This window comes from Psammomys obesus, unplaced genomic scaffold (assembly GCF_907164565.1).
Source record: "Psammomys obesus unplaced genomic scaffold, mPsaObe1.curated_primary_1811, whole genome shotgun sequence".
Taxonomy (NCBI): domain Eukaryota; kingdom Metazoa; phylum Chordata; class Mammalia; order Rodentia; family Muridae; genus Psammomys; species Psammomys obesus.
Window position 1 is genome coordinate 48107841 of NW_026587216.1, and position 21925 is coordinate 48129765.

Here is a 21925-nt window from a genome sequence, read left to right on the forward strand (position 1 = left end):
GCCTCCCAAGTGGCTGGCATTATAGGCACTTTGCATCCTGCCTGACTAAAAAATTGCTTTGTATTCTCTAGTGTACTTCCTTTCTGCTACTTTCCTAATCTCCTCGCTTATTTCACTGCAAAGAGTTAACAGTAACCATGCAGTCTGGGTATGGTGGCACATGCTGGTAACTAGCAATATGGAGGCAGACGCAGGAGGAGTGCCGTAAGTTTAGCCTTGCCGTGTATATATGACAAGACCCAGGGCAGCCAGGGTACATAGCAAGACCCAGCCACACCAGACAGACAGAAAATACCCACAGAAAAACCCAGTGGTTTCTGAGCTTTGAAATTTCTTCTGCCTCGTATCATTCCTTGTGACTTTTGAGTTGCCCGCTTAATCTTGCTAGCTTGTCTAGTCCTTGGACGTGGTGAACAAATTATAGCCAAGTTCTTTGCAACTTTAACAAGAAAGCTCTTTGTTCCCATTTCCAAACCTCGTTTTCTTTAACATTTCCCTTTAACCAAATGCTTTATTCTGATAATTATTAAAAGAAGGGTCACAATACTTTGTTAATTATTGAAAATAGACAATATTTAAGAGAAGCCGAACAAAAAAGACAACACAATTATATTTCAAAGCATCCATGAACCTGTAGGCAGAAACACTCACAGACCTTAATTTAGTGAATGAAAAGTTCTCTCAATGGCAATAGATACAGAAAAGAAAATAAAGCTTAAGAGAGAACTTGGGTATTTCTGGGGGACAAATTTTTTAATTATTAATATAATCGGTGCAGGAATTTTTGTGGCCCCCAAAGGAGTGCTGGAGTACTCTTCCATGAATGTGGGATTCTCTTTGTGTGTTTGGGCTGTCTGTGCAGTGCTAGCTCTGACCAGTACTCTCTGCTTTGCAGAGGTAGGGATAACCTTCCCATGCACTGGAGCCCACTACTATTTTATCAAGAGATGCTTTGGCCCCTTCCCTGCATTCCTGAGACTTTGGACCTCCTTGTTTCTGACGCCAGGAGTAGTTGCTAGCCAAGCTCTGCTACTTGCTGAATATGGCATCCAGCCTTTCTATCCCATCTGCTCTACCCCAAATCTACCCAAAAAATGTCTGGCCTTAGCTGTGCTGTGGATTGTGGGAATTCTGAATTCTCGAGGTGTGAAAGAACTCTCCTGGCTTCAGACAGTGAGCACGATGCTGAAAATAGGCATACTCAGCTTAATTTCCTTTAGCGGGCTGTTCATGCTCCTGAGAGGGAAGAAGGAGAATGTGGGAAGGCTTCAGAACGCGTTCGGCACTGAGACTCCAGAGGTCTCCCGGCTAATAGAAGCTGTCTTCCAAGGATACTTCGCGTTTTCTGGTGGGGGATGCTTTACGTTTGTAGCAGGTAATTATCAATCTGGGGCGGGGAAACAAGCCATGGTTTATATATTTCATGTATGAAATGAGCACCTTTTATTGTGTACTGCCTATCATCTTATAAAACATTTAATTAGCTTCTGCTTTGAGTTTCTAAACTGCTCTTAATTCTTGTCCTCATTCAATCCATTCCAAACCTCTGTGAAAACAAACAAACAAAAAATTCTCTTTTTTCATCTTATTTTCCCAGGATCAGAAATATGAGACCCCTGATTAATGTAGTTTTCTTTCTGTTAATGTGTGAATGCTCAGATTTCCCTCTTTTGAAAATGTGGATCCAGGAGTGATGTAAAACCAGACTGTATTGCTGTTGTGAGTGGGTGTGATACATGTAGGCGTGATTCACGCTTTTCATTTACTTATTTTTGGAATCACATTTTTATTATGAAAATTTCTTCTTTCATGTATGAATGTGTGCATATAAAAATACAATTGGGAGATGCTCAGTAGTAGAGCATTTGCCTAGCATACCAGAGGCCCTAGGTTTGATTCCTAAACAAATAAACAAATAGAAAGTTTTGGATTATTGCTAGTAGCGATGGTCACCAGAACCTGGCAGAGGCTCTCCCCCCCCCCCTCAGCCTGGCCCTCTGCATACATGAAATTAAGCTGCTTCTGGAGCTTCAAGACCTCTTGCCTACCATGGCAGTGCAGGACTGCTGTAAACAGTTGGTGGTTTTGTTTTTGTTTGTGGGGCTTTGCTTCCTTGCTCACTCATAACCTCCAAGCAGAACATCAGGGGCTGGACTTCGCTTTGCACTTGCACTAGGCTCTTTAGGGGTTTTGGACACAAAAGAATCCTAGCTGTCTTGAAGGCTCTCAGGCAAGAATAATACCTTCCTCTTTGATAACACGTCCCTTTTCATTTTCAAAGTCGACCTCTATCCTTGATTCTGCATTCTTCTCTTACCAACAGGGTCTCTTCACATTCATTTATGTTACTCTCCCTTAAACTTAAATGTTACTTTGCCAGCTCTTGTCTTTCATATTAAATATGAACAGACTTGACTCTTGAATAAACTTCTCTTTAATTTCATGGATTCTCTCTCTGCTTTCCATAGCAAGTATTTTCTTCTCTCTATACTTGTCTTTTAATCTTCAAAATGGTATCGTGGCTTAAGATCAGTATACCTCTTTGTCTTAAAAAACAAATAATTGTATATGTATTTAATACTGGCCATAAAGAAACAATGCAGTTACTGTGTAAGTTCAGTAGAAGAAGAGATCAGTTTTCATTGTTACTAACTGTGAAAGACTAGAAAGTTGACTATAATAAAGCCTTCCCAAGTGTACCAAGTAAGACTGAAAACCAGAAACAGAGAGCACACGTAAGGGACTGCAGGAAACCACGAAAGACCATAAAACTGCCTTTATCTGATGGCTAGTGGCCTTGATGCTGGGTGAGAAGGTTAACACAAGTGTATAGAGAAAGAGCACAGGCTGGGGGCAGAAGACCACACAATGCCACCTTTTTCTGCAGTAGAACAAAGTAGGTCCAGCAAGAGAGCAGAAAAGGCTTAAGAATCAGATAGGTAAGTCTTCTTGTGTTTCAAAAAGAGGGCGCTAGCCACAAGGCTAAATGTTCCAGAAGCTGAGGAGCCTGAGAAGAGATCAGAAGGCTCTTTCTTGGTGAGGTGAGATATTAGTGATGAGCTTTGTGGTTAGTAGTTAGTCTACACTGGGCTAAAAGGTGAGGAACTAAGAAGAGGCGGCTGGGACAGTTCTGATGTGTTTGACCTAAACCGAGTCCTTATGGAGTGTAGGCACAGGGTGTATCGAAATCCCTGCAGCTTTTTCTTTACCATCAGCTGTTGGAGAGGAACTCTGTGTTAGTTTACAGATTATTAAATGTTATAGATATTTCTTATTCACAAATAATGACTCGCTCTGGGAGTGAGTGTGTATGTAACATGTGTGTGCATGTGTGCGCCTGTACTTGTGCGTGCACACACTCAGAAGAGAGGTACTTCACTGTATTTTATCTTGTTTTGAGGCTGGAGATGCGTGAGTGCTGTGTAATTATTTCTGATTAAGAAAGGCCTATAACATTTTCTAATCTGTAAACTAATAAAGAATTCCTCTCAAACAGCTGATGGTAAACAAAAAGCTGTGGGGATTTCAATACATCCTGCTCCTACACTCCATAAAACTAGGTCCCTATAATCCCGTCACGTGGGAGTTGCAAGAGGAGGGTCAGGAGTTCAAGGCCAGTTTGGCTACATAATGGGTTCAAGATACTGACTTAAAAAAAAAAGTGGGGAATACCCTAGAACTCATTGGTACAGGAGAAAACTTCCTGAACAGAACACCAACAGCACAGGCTCTAAGAGCAACAATCAATAAATGGGACCTCATGAAACTGAAAAGCTTCTGTAAAGCAAAGGACACCGTCATCAAAACAAAGCAACTGCCTACAGATTGGGAAAGAATCTTCACCAACCCTTTATCTGACAGAGGACTCATATCCAGTATATATAAAGAACTAAAGAAGCTGAAAAGCAGCAAACCAAATAATCCAATTAAAAAATGGGGAACAGAGCTAAACAGAGAATTCTCTGTAGAGGAATATCAAATGGCAGAAAAGCACTTAAAGAAATGCTCAACCTCATTAGCCATTAGGGAAATGCAAATCAAAACAACCCTGAGATTTCACCTTACACCCATCAGAATGGCCAAGATCAAAAACTCAAGTGACAACACATGCTGGAGAGGTTGTGGAGAAAGGGGAACCCTTCTCCACTGCTGGTGGGAATGTAAACTTGTACAACCACTCTGGCAATCAGTCTGGCACTTTCTCAGACAACTAGGAATAGGCCCAAGGACATTTCCTACCTATCTGTATTTATTATAATTGTCACAATAACCTCTTTTATATAAGCCTCTTATAAATTAAATTATAATCTCTGTCACCTTTCTACAAACTAAATATGTAGTGAGAATAGACAAAAGGCCCAGAAAAAAAGTAAAGTTAAATTAGAAAGTTGATCTCTAGTTTGTTTCAAAACTAACTAATAACCATAGCTATTAAAACAGCCTGTGTGTGGGAGGCACACATGTGTCCTCACACATGTGAGGTTAAGTGTTCTACCACTGAGACATAATCTAGCCCAACCATAACTATTTTTGAAAGATACCAGGATTGGAATTTTATTGTCTCATAATTTCTTCCTTTGGTGATTTGAATAAGTATGGTTAGACAGGGAGAGAGAATAGAAATTGGTGGGAGGGCATCTCTGCGACAAGGGAGGCTCTTGGGAGTCTGTGAGGGTGACCCTAGCTGAGACTTCTGGGGAAGCAGGGGCTAAGAAGTCTGAAGTGACCACCTCCTGTAGCCAGGCAAGACTTCCAATGGAAGGAGGGAGACACCAACCCACCCTTAAAACCTTTGACCCAAATTTTGCATTGCCTACAAGAAGTGTAAGGATAAAGGTGTAGCAGAGATAAGGGAATGGCAAACCAGTGACTGGCCCAACTTGAGACATACCCCACAGGAGAGAGCCAACCCCTGTCTCCATTAATGATACTCTCTTTTGATTGCAGACAAGAACATAGAATAACTTTTCTGAGAGGCTTCATCCAGCAGCTGATGGAAACAGATGCAGAGATCCACAGCCAAACAATAGGCCAAGCTTGAGGAATTCTGTGGAAGAGTAGAAGGAAGAGAGAGGGAGCCTGAGGGGTCAAAAAGACCTACAGAGCCAATTAACCTGGGCCCATGGGGGCTCACAGAGACTGAACCACCAACCAAAGAGCATGCATAGTCTGGATGTAGGCCCCTACACATAACAGATGTGCCGTGCAGTCAACTTGTGGGTCCCTGACAATGGCAGTAGGGGCTGTTTCTGACTGTGTTGTCTGCCACTGGATCTCTTCCCCTAGCTGGACTGCCTTGCTAGTCCCCAGTAAGAGAAAATGAGCTTAGTCCTGCTGCAATTTGAGGTGGCAGGGTGGGTTGATACCTCTTGGGGGCCTCTACTTATCTGAGAAAAAGGACACGGAACGAGGGGAGGAGGGCATGAGGGTGAGACTGGGAGGAGAGGAGGGAGGGGCTGGGGTCAGGCTGTAGAGGAGTTAAGTGAGTAAGTAAGTAAATAAAAGAATGGTCATGATAGGCTCATATGCTTGAATGTTCACTCACCAGGGAGTGAAACTGTTTGGAAGGATTAGAAGGATTAGGAGGTGTGGCCTTGGTGGAGTGGGTATGGCCTTGGTAGAGAAAGTGTGTCATTAAGGGGCTTTGAGGTTTTAAAAACTAATTCCAGCCCCGTTCTCTTCCCCCCTCTGTCTCCCTCTCCCATCTTCCCTCTTTCCCTTTCCCTCATCCTCTCCCTCTCCTTTCTCTCTCTCTCTTTCTCTCTCTCTGCCCATGGATCAAGACATAAAGCTCTCAGCTACTGCTTCAGCACCAGGCCTACCTGCATGCTGCCATGCTCCCATGCTCCCTGCCTTGGTGATAACGGATAACTCTCCCGAATCTGTGAGCAAGCCCCCAGTCAAATGCTTTCCTGTATAATGGTTTTCCACGGTCACGGTATCCCTTTACAGCAACAGAGCAGGGGCTAAGACACTTTGAACATAGAGATAAGTAAATGAGGCCCTGCAAGTAGTAAGTGCAGACAGAATTAAAGTTATATATCTCTTATCTTTTGTTTATTTTTGGTTTTTTGTCCTTCATCAGTTTATACCAGCTAGCTCCATGCTGGACAAGCACTTCATTAGTGAGCTGTATGGCCAAGCTTGTATTTTTTTTTGTGTGTGTGTGTGTGTGTGTGTGTGTGTGTGTGTGTGTATGTGCATTAATGAAAGGATGGTTTGATGGTTTAAAAATCACTAAAAAAATCCCAGTAACAACAGAAAGAGGGAAACTGACTCTAATCTCTTTCAGAACTTGCCTTACAAATGTATTCATGAGGTGATCTTGGTAGCCATGGAGTTCCTCTCTTATTTTACTTACTCAGAAGTAATGGCTTTTTCTGAGTTGAGGAGAAGCAGGGGCCACATCCTCAGCTAAGAAAGGAAGAATGTTTCGTATAAAAGAATGGGGACTTTAGTAAGAAAGACCACCATATGCTTTTAAAGGGCCAGGCTACCAATTAAACAGAAATAATAAGACTGTCACGTGACTTGTCTCCACAGCTCTCGTTTCTGCTCACATAGTCTCTTACCATACTCATAACTTTCCCTTTTGTGTATGTGATTGTTTAGTGTGGAGCTTCACTTCTTGAGATTAAATCTCATTATTTTTCTTTACTATTCTATTCCTACTGTATGAACACAATGTCTATTCCTACTCAAGGGGCGAGGAGATTGGGGAAGGTTGCAAATGGTACAGGAACCATGAGTCCAAGTTCTAGTGTCTTAAGAGATAGATCAGTGTTTAGCTGTAGTTTGCCTCTGAGTGTGTGTGGAGGATAGTAGCAGAATAAATGGAAAGAATGTTGTCCAATATTTGACACATGTACAATTTTAAAATAAGTTTGAGAAAAAAATTTCCCAAGTCTGATGTTGCTCTTTTATGCATTACAGGGGAGATAAAGAAGCCCAGTAAAACAATTCCTAGATGCATATTTACGGCAATGCCTCTTGTAACTGTGGTGTATTTACTTGTTAATATTTCCTACCTGACGGTCCTGACCCCCAGGGAAATTGTCTCTTCAGGTTTGTATAAAGAAATAGCAAGACGGTAAATAAATTACAGTTCTTTCTGTAGAGTTGTGTCCCTTTGCCAGTCAGGAAGGCTGCACACTGTTCATTATTCCACATTGAGACTCCATTCTTGACCTAATGACATGGTGGTGAGAGTATGATTTGGTTTAAAGGGGGATTCATTTTGGGCATAGCTATGCATTTTCTGACAACGAGGAAAAGTATGTAGAGTGCAGATGGGTGACAGAGATTCAAAACATTGGTTACTGTTTGCATGGTCCCAGGCATAGCAATACTGCATGGTGAGGAATTATGCCTATTAGTACTTGCAAATGCTGGATTCTCAGCAATACATGTGACACCGAGAATGGCAAAAGTGAAATGAGGGATAAGTAAAAACTAATGGTCTGTTAATGACTATAATGAATACTGTTAATATGTAAAATAGATATTTCTTTTAAATAATTCCAAATTTTATGCTGAGAAATGACCCTAAATAGATTGAAATTTTGATTATGGCCTAAATTGAAAAATAAAGAATTAAAGACTATTCCAGGGATATGGTATGTGCCTGTGATCTAGAGCCCGCTGGAGCACCTGTGAAGCTGAGGCTAGGAGATCTCTAGTTTATAGTGACCCTTTTTTAAAAAGAATAAAAGCAAGAAACTCTTAAAGAGAGATGAACATCCCTTTAAAGATGAGTAGCAGATTCAAGGGGTAAAAGAAAATTTAAAAAAGAAAAAAACAGGGGAAAATGGAAAACTCGCTGTTTTCTTATACCAACACCACACCTCAAGGTCACCTTCTGAGATAAAGATGTCACCCACTAACTTTGGACTGAACAGTCTGGAGAAATTCTTCTTGTTTGGGTGAGTATTTAAGACCCTGGAGGAAAGTCTCTTTGCTGACCCAGAACTACACATGTGGTATCATGAGGTAATTCATTACTTCATGTACAGCGTGCAGTGGTAAAATCAGGGTGTTCAGGGTCTCCACTCCCTCAGCATGACCTGGGGAAATTTAGAACCCCAGGGTAGGTCTAATACAAAACCTGCAGTGAACTGCCTTGATTGCAAGGAGACTACGACATAGAATGCCGCAAGGTGGTGCCCCCCGTCCGAGCTGGTTCATCAAGGGTCTTGGTATCCTTGGTCTGAGAGATGAGCTAGAATCAAGCTTCTGTGGGGACAAACCCACACGTTCATGGGCAAATGCCCTGACTCATGAACTACTTCAGCTGTGCCAGGGTTCATTTATAGCAGCGGCTCTCAACCTTCCTAATGCTGAGACCATATAAGAGAGTTCCTCATGCGTAGCAACCCCCCAACATAAAATGATTTTTGTTGCTACTTCATAACTGTCATGTTGCTACTGTTATTAATTATAATGTAAACATCTGATATGTAGGATATCTGATATATGACCCCTGTGAAAGGATCATTCGGTCCCAAAGGGATTGCTACCCAGAGGCTGAGAACCGCTGATTTATAATGTCAGCTACGGTGGAGGCCAGAGCTAGTGGCCAGGGATCATTGAGGCTTTGGTTCATGGAATCTGGCATTCTTTCTGACTGTATTACTATAACCAGTGTTCTGGTTATATTGATTATTAAAGAATTGTAAAACATGTAACATAACATAACAACAATTGCAACAATTTTATAGGCAGCACAATAGTTTAAGCTTGTGTGGAAAACTCAGTAAGCTTCTGTTGTTTGTAATTTCTTTTTTATCAGTTTTTTTCAGGTGTATAATCCTCAGACTTGATTTAACATCTGAATTATTACTTTAAGGTTTTAATAGATTAAAATAATCAGAACTGTATATAAAAATGTATGTTTAAGGAAGGATATCATTATCATCACTTTTGGTAGCACAAAATTAAAGATCACCAAAATATCCAATAAGTCTGAATTGCTCAGATAAGTCTGTGTAAGAGACAGTCCTGAGTTTTTGCTCAACACAACATGCTGGAGAGGTTGTGGAGAAAGGGGAATCCTCCTCCATTGCTGGTGGGAATGTCAACTGGTACAACTTTGGAAATCAATCTCGCACTTTCTTAGACAATTAGGAATAGTGCTTCCCCAAGACCCAGCTATACCACTGCTAGGTATATACCCAAAATTTGCTCAAGTACACAACAAGGAAATTTGCTCAACCATGTTTGTAGCAGCTTTATTTGTAATAGCCAGAACCTGGAAACAACCCAGATGTCCATCATTGGAGGAATGGGTACAGAAATTGTGGTATTTGTACACAATGGAATCCTCCTCAGCAATTAAGGATTTTAACTGCATTTTATTTACTTATTTTGAGTGTGTGCATGTGTACCACATATGGTCCATATGGAGGTCAGAGGACAACTTGGAATTGTTGATTCTCTCTTTCCATGATGTGAGCTGCAGGGGTGGAACTCAGGTCTTCAGGTGTGGGAGCAAGCGCTTTACCTCTGCTATCCCCTCACCGACCCCATTCAGAGTTTTAAGGTCACATTGTAGATGGACACTTAAGGGGACAATGGTTATGATGTCTTAATGATGGAAATACTCTACATTTTCATCCAAAACAGAAAAAAACTAGTGAACAGTGGTACTCAGCTGGAATGAGGCTGTGAGTGATTTCTCTTTTTCTTCAGGAGATACTATGTAGGGATTCCTGACTCCACTCTCAGAACCCCTGCTGACAGGGTGTCACAGAACACTCACATGCTGTTCTAGAGGTGTCTCAGCCACACTTAAAACAGGGAATATTAACATAGGGCAAGATAATCTTAATGGTCAAGGAGTGATGTGGAAACATTTGTTAATAAAGTTTCTTTGTTCAGAAAGCCTGCAGGAAGTTTCTCTCAGATGCCTAGCTGCATTTAGAAATTTGAACTGTAAGTGGAAATTTTAGAATTAGTTCCTCATAAATTGAAACAATCATTTTTGATGATGACTTTGTAGCATTTCTCTTATTTAATAAACACATACTTGTGGGCCGGTGAGAGGGCTCAGTGGGCAAAGCACTTGCCATTGGAACCCTGGTGACCTGAATTGAATTCTGGGAACCTACAGTGGGAGAAGAGAACTGACTCTTAAACTGAAAGTTGTCTTCTGACCTCTTTTTCTCCCTCCCTTTCACTCTCCCTCCCCGTCTCTCCCTTTTTCCCTTTATCCTACACACACAATAATAATAATAAATAAAAATAAAAAAGAATTGCCTTGCTCACAAATCCTACTTCTAAGAATGTATTCTGTGGAGAATTTTGCAAATATTGAGAAGTGAAGGCTAGGTGTGGCTGCTCTACCTAGGCCAGCCAGAGCCACACAGTGAGACTCTATCTCAATAAACAAACAAACAAAATAAGAAAGAAAAATTTGCATGAGTAATTTTTAATTCTTAAAATAATTTTTTCTTATGGTCAATAGTCAGAGAGATCATGCATCAAACTATTTCACATTCTTTTTTTGTGTGTGTGCGTACTTTACTGAAGAACATTTTTTCTTTTGTGGGAGCTAGAATCTTGCTATACAGGCCAGGCATGGCATTTTGATCCTCTTTTCAGTCTTCGTTTGTCAGGGCTTTTGACATGAAGCTCAGCTTTAAAGCACGTTTTCCATTAATAAAAAATTGAAAACAGCCCACAAATCTATCAATACAGAACAAATGGATAATTTACAGTTATGTAGCAGAGTACTGAGAAGTACCCAAGATAGCTTTACGGATATATGTGCACTAATAGGACCAAGAAACACCGGAAAGTGAGCCAAAGCAAACGTAAGCATTCAACCACACCCACATATATGCCGCACAGGACTCAAGCATACAGTCCTCATAGACTGATCTGGGTAATTGTAGAGAAACTCTAGACAGAAGCTAGCAGCATTTACATTTGGAACACGTGGCTGAGAACATGGTGAGGGGAGAGACTTTGGATTTTATAGGGTTCAGTGTTGTTCATTTTACTTTCTTAAACCACACACACACACACACACACACACGCACACACACACACACACATATATATAAATACATATTAATGTATAACAAAACTTTAAATAAAAAATGTAGAAAGGAGTTTAAAATGAGACAAAAACTTGTAGAATGATGGCAAAAAATTTACACCTAACTTTTGAGAGTCATGGTGGGCAGAGCTGCACGAATGAAGTCTTCCTCTGGTTGCAAGAAATCATGGTTATGGAATATCCACTGAGAAACTAAAAGCTTCCTGTGCAGTATGGAAAGGAAGTATATCATGTGTTAAGGTGTTATTTGGAGTAAGTGAGAACTGCAATGGGATGTTTTCAAGTAACACCCAATGTTGTAGAATGACAAAAGAAAGCTGGTGTTACAGGTAGGGCTACTTAAAATAGGTTAAGAGCTGAGCAAGGCAGTGCATACCTATAATTTCACCATTTAGAAACTGAGACATGACGATTGCACGCTTGAAGCCTGGGATACATGAAGATCTTGTTTCTAAACTAGCAAATAAGCACTGGCTAAGAGTTAAGATCTTACGTGGCTCGGTGTCACATACCTTCAATCCTACAACATGGGAGGCAGAGGCAGGCACATCTCTCAGTTTGAGGCCAGCCTTGTCTTCAGAGCCAGTCCCATGATGGCCATGGCTACACAGAAAAACCCTGTCTCAAGAAAAAAAAAAAAAGAGATCCTAAGGACTAAGGATAAGAACCACTGATGTATTTTAAATAGGTTACATTTGAAAAGGCTTATGGTTTGTTATACATCAAAATTCTTCTGTAACAGCGACACATCTGAAGACCTGTAGACAAAATTCTGCACTCAGAGGACTCCTATCTCCCAGGGACATTAGCCTCTGCTCTGTTATCCTATATTATATGTCTAATTACCACTTATGAATGAGTATATACCATGTGTGTCTTTCTGTTTCTGGGTTACCTCACTCAAGACAATCTTTTCTAGTTCCATCCATTTCTTGCAAAGTTCATGATTTCCATATTTTTAATAGCTGAGTAGTATTCTGTTGTGTAAATGTACCCCAATTTCTGTATCCATTTCTCTGTTGAGGGATATCTAGATTGCTTCCAGATTCTGGATATTATAAATAGAGCTGCTACAAACATGGTTGAGCAAATGTCCTTGTTTATATTGTTGAGCATATTTTGGATAACGCTTTTTCTAATGCAAGGTTTCTGAATTTCAGCACCATCAATATTTTGGATCACTTTGTCTCAGAGTGCTTGGTATTAAACTCAGAGCCACACATATGACAGGCAAGCACACTGCTAGTTCACTGTAGCCCAAGTCCTAGGCCACATAGTTCTTTCAAACTGTCCTGAGCGTCACAAGATGCTTATCAGCATCTGTGGCTGTTACCCACTAGGATGCCAAAAGCAAACACTTACCTCTCCAGTTACGGAAAATCAGACAATTCTCCAGACATTGGCATATGACTGCTGAAGAACAAAGTCACCTCTAGCTGAGAACCATTGATCTATAGATTTAAAAGAATCTCAAGCATCATAAATAGTTTGATCTGTGTGTAATTCATGTTCATTTTTTACATTTCACATTGTGCTGTGGTTTGGATGAGTCTGATACTCTGTCAGTAGTTCTATGTTTTGCTTTTTTGATTCTGACTGAGTCTGTCAGCATTCTCTATGCTAGTTTCAGTTCACAGCATACCTTCAGTTATTCACTCAACACAGTTGGTGCATTCCCAAGTCTTCACTGAAAACTCACTATTGCAGTATCTGTCAGTAAGTTACTGATGTTATAGAAAAGACATGAGGAGTCTTTACTTTCAAAAAGTTCCTGGTCTTTTGGGAAAGATAGGAAGTCAACCATTCATGATGCAGTATGATGAACTGAAATAGACCCAAGCCTAAACATGAAAAAGGAAATAACAAAGTTCCCTTCATAGATTTCTTTTTTAGATTTTGTTTTGTCTGTGAAATATTATTGTATAAAGGTTTGTCATCAGATTCGTTTTCTTTACACACGTCTTTTTTTTTTTTTTCCCTCTGCAGATGCTGTGGCTCTTACATGGACTGACAGAGTCATCCCTCAGTTAACATGGACCATCCCTTTTGCTATTTCTGTTTCATTGTTCAGTAATCTTGTGGTTAATGTACTGGAGTCAGCAAGAGTGCTGTACATTGCGAGCCACCAAAGCCAGCTGCCATTGGTGTTTGGTACCCTAAATGTTCACTCCTCCCCCTTCTCAGCTGTGCTACTGATTGTCAGCACGGCATCCATTGCAATTGTCTTAACAAATCTACTTGAACTGATAAACTATCTCTATTTTGTTGTTTCCATTTGGACTTCCTTATCAATAATAGGAATCCTGAAACTGAGGTACCAGGAGCCCAATCTACACAGACCATATAAGGTAAAGGTGGGCTGGGTAAATCTGTTTTATGTAAGATAAGACACATGACTGTATTTGAAGAGCATATTTAGAAGATCTACCATGCAGCTGTACTACTGCTCAGCAAGCTGTGAAGCAAATATGGATAATCTGGACTTCATTTGCATTTTGTTCATGGTGAATAGGCTTTACTTAATACAAAATTTTTTAAGTTTGACCTAAGGATGTGTTAGTGAGAAAGGCAGATGTTTTTGAGATGGTAGAACAGACCATTTAGGGCCATTTGACCTAAGGATGTTTAGCTTATGTAACTGTTACACACACTATCTCATTTACAGTGATGGCAGATACAGCAAATGACAGAAGAGATAAAAGTCAAGTCATGAATGACATTTGCTGTTCTGAAATATTAGCTTATTTTGATCATCAGCGGATTCCTTCTCTTCAGTTTCATTACTTGTATACTTGCTTTTAGTCAAGGGTGAAAATATGTCATATAAAAAAAGAGCATTCTTTCATCACAGAAAGTGCAATAAGCAAAAGCTTAGCAGCATGAGGATATTATCGGGAAAGAGCCCGTGCACGTAATGGAGTAGTCTTGATTGGTTGGTAGCATGTCCAATGTTTTGTTGGAGAATCTCCTGTGCTACAAAAGTTAGATCCCCCATTGTATTTATAGCAGCATTAGAATCTCCTGTCCTACAAAAGTTAGATTCCCCCATTGTATTTATAGCGGCATTAGAATCTCCTGTCCTACAAAAGTGAGATCCACCATTGTATTTATAGCGGCATTAGAATCTCCTGTCCTACAAAAGTGAGATCCCCCATTGTATTTACAGCGGCATTAGAATCTCCTGTGCTACAAAAGTGAGATCCCCCATTGTATTTACAGTGGCATTAGAGAAGAGGAAATGGGGTTATAGAAGGTACACCACAAGCCAAAGCTCATATAACACAGAAGGAAGCCAAGATTCATATCTCAACAGTTGCTTTAGAGTGCTTGACTCTCACTAAGTATGAAGTATAAGAACCTAGAGAGAAAAGAAGCAATCAGCTTTGTTGATGTACCTCTATCTTTTTTTTTTTTTTCAGTCTTCCCTCCTGCTTCTTCCATTCAGCCATCATTAAACTCTTGGCTATTTGAGAACTCATAGTGCTGTGACTATATTTCCAGAACCTTGCTAGATTCTCTTCTCTGGGTACAGAAATAAGTGAGATTCGACTCTGATTCTGAAGCAGGGTATCATCTGTTTGAACACTCAGTGAATGCTAATCAATGCATTAACACTGATATCCAGAGCCCTCAGGTGTATCTAGTGTACGTTTGATGTCCAGGATCTTGGTGGAAGTACCTTCCTTGGATGTCCTTTCCTCCTAATTTCACATCTGTATCTTTTAACATCTTTTGCTTCTTTGCTGTTTTCTGAGTCATGCTTATATCACTGATTAGGTACAATTGTCATGAATTGCTGATAGAGTCACAAAACATCAGAAATACAAGGCAGTCATCAAGGCTCATGTCTAGTTTCTCACATAATTTTCTAAGATTCCTCCTGTCATTTTACTGCTGACATATCTTTCATATCTACAATGATACGGTTAATACTGTAAGACCTGGGGTCTCACAGCTCAGGAGTTCAAGATCGCGCCCTTCCCAGAAACTCCCACAGACCATGGACTCGTTGCAAAAGCAAGAGGTTTATTAACCATTGCACAATGGGGTCATCCCTGCCGGTCAGCAAAGAGTGGCACCGGGAGACAAAGGCCTTTAGGTTTTTAAAAGAAAAATTGCAGGAAATTTGAAGTTGCAGTTTTGGCAATTTAGGATTAGATGAGGAAGCTATAAAGTAAGATAATTGGTTAGTCTTAGGTGCTCAAGCTTGGCCAGTCCTGCCAAGTGTGGATGCAGCTGCAATTGAAGGTGGGGGTGGATAGCTCATCCTTGAAGCTTAGGGCTTCGGGCTCTTGGCTGGAGGTCAGGAGCTACTCAGAAGAAGTCTGGGTTGGTTGCTAAGAAACACTATCTCAAAGATAAGGGTCTGGTCCTTCTTTTTGCTGAGCAAAGGTCATTGCTTGCTCGCTTTTTTTTCTATCTATCCTCACAGATAAGGTCACATTTCTCCATTCTCTGGAAATGTACTAAGAGGCTTTAGCTTAACCTGAACCTAAAACTCAAAACTATAGGCTTTAGAAGACATACAGGTTACAGAGTTAGTCTAACCCTTTCAATACTTGCCTCCTAAGAATCTTGGATGGATTGTAAGCAAAAACATGCAAAAATCTGGGGCTGACATTAACCAGCTATCATTACACTATCATTTGACTTACATTTGCTTAAAAAGGAAGGAAAAGGCAATCTTAAGAACAAATGGTTAAATATTTTTGTCTGCCCTTATGAATGCTAATATCCTTCCCTCAATTATTTGATAAAAATAATGATCTGTGAGATAGTGAGTTATTTTTCTTAATAGCCTTTAAACAATTAAAAGTAGAATGTTATTTAAGACTCAAATGACCCACTCATTAAAAAGTTTTATAATTTCAACCAGCTATATCATAAAATTCGGGTATCTTCTACAGATATCTCAAAATTGATTGTCTAGACCTGGTGGCATATGTCTATAATTCAAATAAATTTAGAGACTTTTGGGAGGCTGAGGCAGGAAAATTATGAGTTCAAGGCCAACCTGAGCTACTTAGTAAGACCCTCAAGGGAAAAAAATTCAAGGGTAATGCTATAATGTTAGGTGTGGAATGTTTATATTTCAACACAATCCATGTACCGAAGGTGAATCTTTAATATTTTGTCAAAACAGGAAAAGAAGAATTATTTTAGATAAAGAATTCTCTGTCTTAATTTATTCCTTTGTTAGTATGTGAGACATATACCATCCTAACATTTAACTATTGCTATTATCATGATTAGCAGAGGGTAAAAGTAGTTTTTCTCTTAGCTTGCTCACTGATTTGAAATATTTTCTGTGGAAGATTGCCCAGATCCCCAGCAGGCCTAGAAACAGCCTTTGAATAAGTCCGTATCACCTATGCCTGCGGGTGGTCTCAGTATATGTTTATGACCACCTCCCCTCATGAAGAGCAAAGGTTCTGATGCCCCCTCCCCAACCAACACCTTCTCTGGGGAATCTCTAGCTTTTCCTTTCCCTGTAACATTATCAGTCCTGAGCACATTGGCCTCACTTGTGGCAACTCAGTATCCAAGTGCGTTAGTTCCCCAGTAAGGGGAACAGGGACTGTCTCTGACATGAACTCAGTGGCTGGCTCTTTGATCACCTCCCCCTGATGGGAGAGCAGCCTTGCCAGGCCACAGAGGAGGACATTGCAATCAGTCCTGATGAGACCTGATAAGCTAGGGTCAGATGGAAAGGGAGGAAGACCACCCCATCAGTGGACTTAGAGAGGAACAGGGAGGAGATGAGGGAGGGAGGGTGGGAATGGGAGGGAATAAGGAAGGGGGCTACAGCTGGGATACAAAGTAAATTAACTGTAATTAATATTAAAAATAAATTTTTAATTTAAAAAAGATGAGAGAAATGAAAAAAGGCTATTTCTTATTATCAGCTTTACAACATTTTTACTTATGTGAAATTTGGTTATCACACATGCATTTTCACACCTAATTATTTTCTTCAATTTTTATCTTTTCAGGTGTTTTTACCGTTCACATTCATAGCACTGACCATCACCCTGTGCTTGGTTTTGATTCCCCTTGTCAAGTCTCCCAAGATGCATTATATCTATGTGCTCCTCTTCCTTCTCAGTGGAGTGTTCTTTTATGTGCCATTGATACACTTTAAGTTGAAGCTGGTTTGGTTTCAGAAGCTGACTTGCTATCTGCAGTTACTCTTTAATATTTGCATCCCTGATGTGTCTGATGAGCACATACCAGAAGTAGAAAATTGAAAAAGAGTAGCCTTTTATAACCACACCATGTTCCAGATAAAGGTTAAGTGTAGGCTAGAATAGTAATGATGGCAACTCTTGAAATAAAAATGGTGTATAGAAAAGTACCCAGGAAGTTCCTGGTTTTAAAATGGCAAAGAAAGTGACTGGAGAGATTGTTGTTAAGGGCAGCCATTGCTCTTCCAGAAGACTGGAGTTCAATTCCCGAACCCCACACAGAAGGTCACAACTGTCTGTAACTCCAGACATGGAGGACCCAATATCCTCTTTTGGGTTCTGCAGGCACTGCACGCACATGGTAAGCAGATATACATGTAGGCAAACACCCACACATTTACAAAAGAAAAAGATAAGTGTTACTAAACTCTGTTTTAATAAAAATAAAGTTCCTAGTTTGTATAGTTGCATGTATCAATGATGTCTTTTTCATTCTCCTGTTTATCGCATCCATTTTCTACTGAATGTGCTCTTATAATAAAAGTTAATGATTGAAAATAAACAAAAGTTCTCCCATAAATTTTCTTTTTTGGCAGCATAAGACAATCCTAATAGGTATTTTTACTGTTGTGTTGTTTATCTTGGAGACAGGTTCTCACTCTGTAGCGCCGGCTGCCTTGAACTCATAGCACTCACTCCTGTTGCCTCAACCTCCATCGTACTAGACTGATGGGCAGAGAGTCTGTTTCAGTTCCTGCACCAGCTCCTCAATGATGGGCTAGAATCTGTAAACTAGGATAAATCCCTTCTTCACCAAACTGGTTTTGGCCAGTGTTTTATTACAGCAACAGAAAAACACAAACAATAAAACAAACCAAGAACCTAGTATAGATGGGTACAGACACATTTAGCAAGCTTTTCACCTTCAAACCAAAAGTACTTTAGCTAATAACAGAGGACAAATGAAGTGTTCTAAGGACCATATTAGTTATCTTTCCTGTTGTGATAAAAATATCCTGACAATGTGGTTTAAGGGAGAAAGGGCTTATTTTGGCTACAGTGCCGTCAGAACACGGTTCACTGGTCAGAGAGACAAGGCCGCAGCCAGGAAAGCATGGCGGCAGGAACGAGATGCTGGCGGTCACAGTCTGCTGCCCAGGAAGCAGGATGTGGACAGAAGGCAGCGCATCCCACAGGGCCGCAAAGCTGGTGCCTAGCAGCCTACTTCGTCCAACAAGACTCTACCTTTCCAAGGCTCCCAAACAGCACGACCAGCTGGGAACCGAGTTTTCCAACATTTGAGCCTGTGGAGGCCATTTCACAGTCAGACCACAACAGCAATGAAAGATAGTGACGATTCTCTTTAAAACCTGCTAACCATCTATAGATTCCTTTACCCCCCTGAGTTAACTTTCCTTCCTTCCTTCCTTCCTTCCTTCCTTCCTTCCTTCCTTCCTTCCTTCCTTCCTTCCTTCCTTCCTTCCTTCCTTCCCTCCTTCCCTCCTTCCCTCCTTCCCTCCTTTCTTCCTTTCTTTTTCTCTCTTTGTTTTTTGACTGGGTCTCACTGTGTACCCTAGGCTGTCCTAATATTCCTATCTCAGCTTCCTGAGATCTGGGTCTACAGTCGTAAACCTAGCTGAGAATAGGATTCCTTAAAACGAGAATTAAATGAAACAATAGACTAAAAATAAAAAGTCAGTTATTGATACATGGTAAATGCCAAATTTGTGTTAAACTAAAATCCCTATTGTTTTAAATAACCATACTGCCAACACCCATGATTTAGCCTAAGGAGGGTACGCAAAGTGGAGACACTGACAATTTTTTTAAAAATGTTCTACAAAATTGAAAAAAACAAGTAAATAATAGATATAAAACAAATGTTTACCAAATGAACAGGCAAAGGAGATGGGCAAAGAAAGTCACAAGTATGCAGGATGAGGAAAGAGTCTCTAGTGAGTATTTGTTATTCTAAATTGCTAGAAGAAACAGGTATAGTGCCCAGATGAATGCTGTGGGAACTCAACAACTTAAGACAGCATGGAGAATGCTAGGACATAAGCTTTCCACAAAACACTGTGTGTGTTTCTGCTGATAGCAGGCTCTGTTGCAGCCTGAGAAATTCCTGGAGCCCCTGGTAGGAAAGCTCTTTGAACTGGATTAAGGTTAAAGCTTGTCCCACCTTGTCTGGAATTTTATGTAATAATATTGCATACTTATCTAGTATCAAATTTCAATTTATGTAATACACATTCAGTACCTTGCCATAAACAGAACTCATTAAAACAAACGAAATGTACCAGGACAAGTTGTTCCTCATAAAAGCAAGTGGCTTCTGTAATTGTCTTTCGTTTCTGGGTTTCAAGGCTCTTCCTGAGCACAAGCAGAATTCCACCTAGAATTTCACTGACTGCTGATCCCAATCTTATCACAACAGCTCGGTATTTTTAAAGGAAAAACATATCATTAAAAGATAATATTTTCTTTTGCTCACAGGAAACACGCACAGTGTTTTTCACTGAAGGATTCTGGCTTATATACTTTCTGACGTCATACCTGCCCTCAAAGCCAATTCTCCTTTTGGAGTTTTTTTTAAAAGCTGGATGGCATGGTATGAAGATGTTATAGTTTACAAAGCAAAGCCCAATTCCCGTGAGCTGTGTCTTCTGGAAATGGTAAGGAAGCTTCACTCATGGTAGCTCGATAACGTGGCTGCCTAAGAAGACATGGACAACTACAACAGCCAATAGACAAGCTAAGTAGAACAGGGGAATTTCCAGGGATCCAGCCCCCTAGACGAAGAAGTACAGGTGACTAAGAAATGCTGAAATCCATTAGAAATAGTCTTCCTTAGGAAGACTCCCCTAATTGATTATTTAACACCAAGTAGTCAGCTCTGAAATTTATGTACCAGTAACAATAGAGACAGAATAGGTTGTTTTTATATATTCAGGCACATCTATCAGTTTATCCATCCATCATCTTTTTTTCTTCCTTCCTTCCTTCCTTTCTTTCTTTCTTTCTTTCTTTCTTTCTTTCTTTCTTTCTCTCTCTCTTTCTATTATGTATCTAACATCTATTTATCTAATCTATCTACATCTATCTATATCTACATCTATCTATCTATCTATCTATTGTCTACCTATCTTTTTGTAAAGGAAGAGAGACCATGATTTTGAGAGAGAGCAAAAGAGACATGTTGGAGAGATGGAAAGGATGAAAGGGAAGGGGAAAAATCATACAAGTATATTTTATTAAGAAAAAAACAATTCCTGGAATCTTTGTGATTTTTTTATGCTTAGTCAGCAGAAAGTTACTTGAAATGACATAAAGCAATTACTGTATCTGTGGGAAGCCCTCTGGAAAGAAGAAAATGAGTTCTGTTTAAATATTTTGAGCTGAAGGCTAATCTTAGCGATATGGCTTTGAAGCAATTAACATTGTAGCCCCTTTCATTGCTCTTCAGGGAAACTATTGCGAGATTATGGGCATATTAACTATGGTTGAGGGGGGAAGCTGTTCATGAAAGGATGCTATTGAAAAGCCACAGTCCCTGAGTCACAAGGGTCTTTGTGACTGGTAACATTACTAGGAATTTCTCTTCTCTCTTTCTTCCTCTCTCCTCTTTATCTCTAAAGCCACCAAGATTAAAACATCGTTGATATAACACCTCTTTACACCATGGTCAACCAAGATTCTATCCTTTTAATGTTTAACAATAGGAACAAAACCAAATTATGTCCCCGATACAGCCACCTTGAGCAAAGTGATTTACAATATTATGGCTTCCACAGGGTTATAAAAAGCCTAGTCAATCAAATAATCAAAAACTTCAATAATTTTCTACTAATATTTATGGATAAGTTTTCCAAATTGCGTTTAATTTCTTTGCTGAAGGAATTATTGAGAGGTCAAATGTCTTTTAGAAGCTATTGGATAAGATAAAATTAGACCTTCTTCCTTTTTTATGAATTGTTTGGGAATAGTTTGTTTGAGTGAATGTGGGCACAACCAAATGTTCCTCAGATATGACTTGTGCCAACATATGGGGGGGTAGACGAAAAGAGAGAGTTCGCTAGACCATACATAAAAGACCTCACCTTGTACCTATACACGCCCCTCATCTATCCCACAGTCACTCCATGCTCCCCTTTCTGACTTCTGCTCTGCAAATCTCTCAGAGAATGTGGCCCTCCATGAGAAAGCAGACTTCAAAAGACATCAGATTTGTGTTTGGTCTTGGAGTTTCCTAGGCACAGAACTGTAAGAAATGTATTTCATTGAATGTATCCATTGAATGTATTCATTGAATGTATTTTAATTGTTTAAGTCACATAGGTTCATGGCTTTTCATGCAGTAGTCCCAGACAGACTGTGATAGGAACTGCGGAACCAGAACATGCTGCTTCCACACTCCGTTCTTCTCTATGGTAAGAGCTTTTCCACTGTGCTGTTTATTTTGAAGGAACATTCTTGGAAAGGGAGGGAAAGACTCAATAAGGTACAAAATGATCTGTGCTGACACTCCCTCCTAGCTTGGTCAAGTTCAGGGTGAACATAAATTTTTCTAGATGGAAAGCACTAAAAGTTGAGGAAATAGTACTTTCTCCCCCCCCCAACAAAATGGAGGTCCAACACACACACACACACACACACACACACACACACACACACACACACA

The 21925-nt window shown here is 40.1% G+C and overlaps 1 protein-coding gene across 1 annotated transcript; it reads left to right on the plus strand.

The window, feature by feature from the left end:
• The first annotated feature begins 684 nt into the window (after positions 1-684).
• Positions 685-17307, plus strand: Slc7a13 (solute carrier family 7 member 13). The gene is made up of 4 exons (XM_055603141.1): positions 685-1375; positions 6934-7065; positions 13046-13407; positions 17053-17307. Exons 1-4 carry the CDS (start codon positions 685-687, stop codon positions 17305-17307), a joined length of 1440 nt encoding a protein of 479 aa, XP_055459116.1.
• The last annotated feature ends 4618 nt before the right edge of the window (positions 17308-21925 follow it).